This window comes from Mus pahari, chromosome 18 (genome assembly GCF_900095145.1).
Source record: "Mus pahari chromosome 18, PAHARI_EIJ_v1.1, whole genome shotgun sequence".
NCBI classification, from domain to species: domain Eukaryota; kingdom Metazoa; phylum Chordata; class Mammalia; order Rodentia; family Muridae; genus Mus; species Mus pahari.
This window is the reverse complement of record NC_034607.1, coordinates 14,049,650-14,056,857: the sequence shown is the minus strand read 5'-3', so window position 1 is coordinate 14,056,857 and position 7,208 is coordinate 14,049,650. Positions and strand designations below refer to the sequence as shown.

Here is a 7,208-nt window from a genome sequence, read left to right as displayed (position 1 = left end):
GTCTGAAGACAACTACAGTGTACTTACATATAATAAATAAATAAATCTTAAAAAAAAAAAGGTGATGGAGACAAGAGAGGTTTCTGGGAACAGGTAAGGAAGGAGCCTATGGTCAAGTGAACGGCATAGATCAGTTAAGAGAACCTGGTAGCTGTAATGAGACCACATGAGAGTTCCTGGGGGGTGGGGGGGCAGAGTGGAACGTGATGTCAGGAAAAAACAAAAAAAAACGGCAGTGATGTAAGGGCCAGGGCGGTGGGGCGGTGATGTCAGGGCTGGTGCTGATGCTGGCGGCGCAGTGCATTGTGGGCAGCTCCCCACTTCGCAGCCGCCGCCGCCGTCGCCCGAGGAGGATCGGGGCCGGGCCGGGCCGGGCCGGGATGGTCGCGGTCGGGAGGCCGCCGCCGCCACCGCCGGAGGGAGCGGGCCGCCCAGCGCCGCACTGAGCCGCCCCCGCCCCGCCCCGGCCCCGGGGGATGCGCCGCCCCGCGCCTCTGCCTTCACCGCCGCCGCCGCCGCCGCCGCAGCCGCAGCCGCAGCGGACACCGAGCAGGTGAGGCGGGGCGGGGCCGGGAGGGTGGGCCGGGGGTCCCTCCTGGGGTACATCGGGCCTCCCGCCGGGCTCACCTCCCAGGGCTCGGCTCCTGTCCCGCAGTGGTTGTCGCCGCTGCCGCTAGGAGCCGGGACGCTGGCCTACACTTGCCTGGGCCACAGCCCGAGGCCTGGAACAGCTCCCAGCCCCCGCACAGACCCACCCTCCCCAGCCCCGCGTCCCTCTCCCTCCTGTCACCTCTGACAGGTCGTTGAGATGTCTCCAGACCCTCTCTTCCATCCTCAGTCCCTTTTCACTTCCCAGCCGTGCCCAGAAGCCCCTCCCGTGGTCCGGTCACTGTCCCTGCCACCATGATCTCCGCCAGTCTCTTGTCTTACTTACCTACCCCCTCCTCCCCTTCTCCTGTCACTCCGACTTGCCCTGCTTGCCGCACTCTCCCCCAGATCTCTTTTCTCCTGTTCCTCGTGGCTTCACCTCTCCTAACCAGGACTCTTGAGATTCCCACACATACCGGCCTCACGGCTTGAAGAGCCGCACATCAACTCTTCTGCTCCCAAGCCACGATAAGCTCCGAAGCACTTAGCATGCTCTTGCCACTTGGCCCACATTCTCATGCATGCACACACACACGCACACACACACACACACACACACACACACACACACACACACACACACACACACACAAAGGGACCTGAGAGAGTGTAGCTGGTCAGCCAAGCTTGTCAACCCAATCCGGGCTAAGTGGGCTTTTCAGAAGCATCCCCTGGGAAGGGAGGTGGACAGGATGGCCGGGTCCTACTTTTCTCTCCTCACCCATTCCTTTAAGATTTCCCTGTGTACCAAGTGTGAACGGCACACAGATTTTTTCCCCATCCACCTGCAGAGCCATACTGTGCAGGACTGAAATGCCCACCTAGGTTGTTCAACAACTTTCTTCTTCTCCCTCTCCTTTTTCTTTTCAGGACTGGGGACTGAATGTAGGGCCTTGTACTTCTTGTTAGCAAGTGCTCTACCACTGAGCTATATCTCAATCCCCACCCCCCATCACATTTTATTTGCTTATTTTGTACGTAGATGGTGTACGCATACCACAGTGCTCATGTGGAGGTCAGAGGACAAGTTACAGAAGCAGTTCCCCTCTTTTAACCACAGGGGTCTCAGGAATCAAGCTTGGGTTATCAGAAAGGGCGGCAAGGGCCTTTTCCCACAGAACGGTCTTGGCAGGCCCCCAACGCCCCCCCCCCCTTTTTATTAATTTTTTTAAAGATGACGTTGGGAGTTGAAACTGGGGCCTTAAGTTCCCTCGACCCCAAGTCCAAATCTAATTCCCACGCCCATCCCTGCTGTGCTGGGGCTGGGACCATGGCCTCTTGCACACTGCAGGCGAACTACAATTGGTTCCAGCTAAGGTCTCTTCCACATAAGTTCCATTGCTTCTCCAGTCTTTGTTTGTTTGTTTGTTTGTTAATTTTTTTTCTTGCTTATAGTCAAGTATCTTGTAGACCAGGCTGGCCTTGAACTTGGTGTGCGTAGCCGAGGTTAGTCTTCAGTCCCTCACCCTCCTGCCTCCATGTCCAGAGTACCGGGGTCCCAGGAGTGTGGTACCATGGCCAGCTGCCTCCGTCTTGTCCCCTACCTATCTTCCAAAGCTCTACTCCATCTCTTTCCATCTTTCTCATGTCTCTACCGCCTTCCAAACTCCTGCTGCCCCACTGCCCTGGCATTGTAAGGATCAGAGGGAAAGACTCGGTTCGGTCATTTCACAACAAAACTATGAAGTGCCTTTCCTCATGGAGATGCCCCGTGGTACCCCAGTGCCCCGTGGTACCCCAGTGACCTGGGGAAGGCTGTCTCAGTGCCCTCACAACCCTCCCTGCCCTTATCAGGCTGTCAGCTTAGCCATCCCAAGGAGAGTCAGGCTCATGCGGTCCCTGCCCCCTTTCCTTCTCTTATACCCAGTCCCCAGCCTGAATGACTTCCACCACTCCTGTGTGTGGCTCTCCAGGGTCATGGTTGGAGTTGGGCAGAGAGCAAAGATGAGAGGCATGCTGGTTCCAAATCCTGTGTTGGCTTGGCAGAAATTCATCTTTTCTGGTCCCTTCCTGACACATGTGCACACTGCCACACACTCATACGGAGGGGTACACAAACACAGTCACACAAGAGATGTGCATACATACACATTTCTCTGGACAACTTGTGTTTTAGTTGGTCTCACGGTTGGGATACTGTCTGCAGTACTCAATGTTATCCACCTCAGCCCGTAGAAGCTGCATCCCCCCCCAGCTGGTTCCTGCCGCCCAGGGTCTTCCTCACCCTACCCAGACCTGTGGTAAGGGAAGAGCCTGCCTTCCCATAGACAGCACCCTCCACTTTGCTCTTCCCCAGCTCCGTCTGCCTTGGCCCCTGTGGAGTAGCCACTGGGATTCCATCCCTCTGAAATCCACAGCTTCACTCCATGGTCTTGTGTTCACGGTCGGTCGGTCAGCACACATTCTGGCTTCCCTGGTCTTATCGCAGCCAGCGGGGTCAGCTCCCACTGAGTGTAATGTGTGCCTCTCAACAGGCCATCTGCCTCCACACCACCCTCTAGGGGCTACTGTGCGTTTCATCATTTTTCTGGATGGTCACATCTTTCTGGTTGGCTGGCTGGCCACTCTGATGTGGGGTATCCTGTGGCTTACTCTACTCAGCAGGTAGAGTTACTCAGGCTAGTCGTTCTCGGGTCTCGGGCTAGGATGCCGGCTGGCTAACACATCTTCACTCGCTAGTTTGGAATGTCTCTATGGTAAACAGTTCTCCCATTGGCTTATTCACACATCACTGCCCTCTCCTGTTTTCACCGTGTGTGTCCTGCTGCTGATTCTTCACACCTCCTGTTTGTGGTCTATAGCTCTCTCTTCCACTGACCTCCATCGCCAGGAGTATTTTCCCCAGTAACTCCTGGAGCATCTGCCCCGTGGGCTTGGAAAGGGTGCCTGCCAGCGGGATGGGGTTCCCTTCTGAGCTGTCGGGTGGTCTAGGGTGGCAGCCAGGCAGGCGTTCACTGCCCTTCCTCACTCCCCCAGGTAGATGGCCCCCCAAGGGCAGGCCCTGCGGGAACCCCTCCCTCCGGCTGGCGGATGCAGTGCCTAGCGGCAGCTCTTAAGGACGAAACCAACATGAGTGGGGGAGGGGAGCAGGCCGACATCCTGCCGGCCAACTACGTGGTCAAAGATCGCTGGAAGGTGGTGAGTGACCTAGCGGGCAGAGGGAGGGGTCTGGGAAGGGAGAAGAGATCTGGGGACTCTAAGACTGGTGCCCTTGGAGCCCTTACCATAAGTGGAAGGTGTCCCTGAGCTTATTTGTATGCTTGCTTAAAGGTTATTTTGCCCACACATTGTCCCATTACCCTCTCTCCAACCCAGCTCCCTCTCAGCCCTTCCCGGGCTAGGTCGTGCTGGTCCGGTCCAGCCTGAACAACTCCTGCAGAGCCCCGGGTGCGGAGGAGGGCGTTGGGGGAGGGGGCTCCTCCTTTGCCGCACCTTGGGGAAGGACATTGAGTGAGCATGTGTTCCTCGGCTTCCGCAGAGGACGGAAAAGCTCGGGTCTGGGGAAAGATGCCCCGCAGGCTGCTCCCACCGCATCCGCACTCCATCTTCTCCATCCACCCTCCTCCCTTCCCGGGTTCCTGCGGCAGGTGCAACACGCCGAGACTCCATCTCCCAGCGTGCCTTGTTTCTTTAACTTAGGACTTCAGGCTCCTTGGCCTGTTGGGAGTTGTAGTCCAAGTCTCTTCCTTGGGGGAGGATGGATGGGAGGGGGCTATGTAAGGGTTGGAGCGGTGGTTGTGTCTAGGGAACCCGGTTTACTGTCAGTCAGCTTCCGTTCAAAGCTTTCCCCGCGTCGCTTCAGAGCACCCTGGTGTCCTCTTTATTGTAGGATGGGATAATGCGGGATAGTATAGTGTGAGAAAAGTGTGTGAGACTGTGGGTCTGCACGGAAATGGACATGCAGAGGGGAAAGAAAGAACCACAGAGGTCAGATATTCACCGTGTGCAGTCGTGGTGTTCCTGTGTGCGTGTCCTTGTGCTTTGGCGTGGTGAGGCTCAGCTCACTAAGGGTGCTGGATTGGAGAGGAGGGTGGGGCCTGGGTGCCGGCAGATCTCCATGGCAACAGTCATCTGGCTTTGTAGGTCCCTTAGAGGTCCAGGGAGAGAGGCAAAGTGGTAGCGTTTTCCAGAATTGGGAGGGGGGTGTTAAAGAAGAGACTCTTGGGGCCCCTGAAGGGGGGACATCTTCAGAGAGAGTGTGAGAGAGTGGCTGAACAGAAATAGAGGAGGAGCCAGGGCAGCCATAGAAGGAAGGGGTGTTTGGCAAAGTGAGAAAACGCTCCTTTAAGACCCCCAGGTCCCTGGCACAGGAGCTTCGCGTCTGGCAGATGGGAGGGTGAATAACATTTGTACTGAAAGGCAAGAAAAAGACAGCTCACACATACTGAGTTTAGACTAAGACCTTGTTGTGCTTTGTGAAGGAATGGCAGAGGGAGTGGGAGGGGAGGGGCGCATGTATATCAGGCCTGGACTTCCCTTAGAACTGTCTCCTGTTTGTCCCCCTGGATTGTGGCGGGACTAGGTGTCACATGAAGGGCTGGGGGGGGGACTAGATGTCACATGCAGCTATTTTCAGGGAGGGGTGGGATTAACAGAACCAGGAATCATGGACCAGAGATGGCTGCAGCCAGGAGAAACAGGGGTCAGCATACTGGGAAGAAAATTTCTTTGTCCTTAAAAATAAAAAAATAGCTGGGCGTGGTAGTGCACGCCTTTAATCCCAGCACTCGGGAGGCAGAGGCAGGCAGATTTCTGTGTTCGAGGCCAGCTTGGTCTACAGAGTGAGTTCCAGGACAGCCAGGGCTACACAGAGAAACCCTGTCTCGGAAAAACTATAGGAAAAAAAGAAAGGAAGGAAGGAAGGAAGGAAGGAAGGAAGGAAGGAAGAAAGAAAGAAAGAAAGAAAAGAAAGAAAGAAAGAAAGAAAGAAAGAAAGAAAGAAAGAAAGAAAGAAAGAAAGGGAAATAGTGAGTTGTTCATGGGGGGGGTCCTTGCAATCAGCACAGCAAACAACATTAATAATATCTTAGTGTTTCTTCTTCCCCCTTCTTGGTCTGAGGATGTACAAATGCCTTTGGTGGGTTATGTCAGGAACTGATGGAGTGCCTACAGCAATTCCCAGCACACCCTTGCTTCGTAGGTGTGCTTAGCCAATTGCTAAGTTCCTGTGATTGGAAGACAGGGTCTGGTCTGTCAGTGGCATCAACACTGTCAGCAAGGTCAACCCACCTGAGAACTGGGACCGTAGGGCTGAAAGGACCTTAGGACGCATTCCAAACTGACTCTCTCTATTTGAATAGAGCAAAACGAAGGCTCAAAAGGTTTAAGAGACTTAAATTACTCTAGACTGTCCAGAGTAGGGCTAAGAAACAGGGTGTCCATTCCAAATAAACTATGACTCTCTTGTGGCGTAGCTTCTCTTGTTTAGGGAGGTTTTCCAGCAGGGGTTGGGATTATTAAACCATACAGAAGGAGAGGAGAAATGGGTGGGGCCTGCAAAGCCTTTGAAGGGTGTCCTGTTAAGGGGCTTTAAGCAGATCTGCCTTGTGACGTTCATGAGCCCTGGACACTTTTGCCCGAATGATATCTCCTATAACAGAGTGTTATCGACTGCATTGGTATGGAGAGTCATATATTCATATTATAGAATGAGATTTTTCTCTTTGATCTAAAAGTTCGTGACTTTATCTTTTGATCTGAAAACAAGTTAAAACTTCTTCATGGACCCCCCAAAATGTGAGGGTGACTGTGGCCAGTGGAAAAGTATGCCCTTCACCACAGGGCAGGTGCAAGGAAAGGATGCTAGATGCGTGCCTACTAGACCCCTGCTCTCGGGGTAAGTAGGTGGCAAAGAGAGAAAGAAACAGGCTCGGTTTGGGGAACAGGCCAATGGAGGAGTTGGTCTATGGGAAGTTGGGGGGTAGGTGTTGGGGAAGGTCCCACCCTCAGGGATTCTGGTGGCTTGTGTGTCAGCAATGTCCTGCAACCACATGGGTTCTACATCAGTGGGTTCTGTCCCCAGGTATTTTCTAGCTGTGGCCTAGCCAAGGCATCTCAGGCCCCGGGCCTTGTGACTGTAGGGAGTGGGAGAGTTTCCTCACCTGTGCTGTGGAGCCTGGGAAACTGGTGATGTCTGTGAGCCCCTCACTCGCCCACCCTGTTTTCTGTGCTCACACACAGCAAGCTGTAAAAGGACGCAGAAGAGGCTACTGTTTCCGTGGTTAGAGCTGTCCTAGGACGACAGGCTGGAGTCTGGGCCTGCTCTCACTGGGTGCTGAGGCTTCTGCTGTTCGGCTAGGAACCTCCAGAGCAGAGAGGTTCCTCAGTTTCTTATTGCTCCTTCCAGGTCTCTCTCGTTGTTTCCCTCCCTGGCTCAAGGAACATCACCTTTCCTCATAGCTCTGGCTTCTCTCCTGTCCTTTATTGTTATTATTTCTGACATTTATTGGTGTGTGGCGTGTCTTTGGTGTCACAGCACGTGTGTGGCTGTGTGTGGCGTGTCTTTGGGTGTCACAGCACGTGTGTGGCTGTGTGTGGCGTGTCTTTGGGTGTCACAGCAC

At 54.4% G+C, this 7,208-nt stretch overlaps 1 protein-coding gene across 3 annotated transcripts in view; it reads left to right on the top strand.

Annotated features, from left to right (window-relative positions):
- Positions 1 to 303: 303 nt before the first annotated feature.
- Ttbk1 (tau tubulin kinase 1) overlaps positions 304 to 7,208 on the top strand; it is a 46,684-nt gene continuing 39,779 nt past the window's right edge. The window contains exons 1-2 of one of the 3 annotated variants that reach the window (XM_021217939.1): positions 304 to 553; positions 3,625 to 3,786. In XM_021217939.1, coding sequence (XP_021073598.1) covers positions 3,679 to 3,786 — 108 coding nt within the window. In that variant the 5' untranslated portion in view covers positions 304 to 553; positions 3,625 to 3,678. The remainder of the gene's footprint in view (positions 554 to 3,624; positions 3,787 to 7,208) is intronic. The other 2 variants (XM_029531310.1, XM_029531311.1) reach the window with 2 other exon arrangements.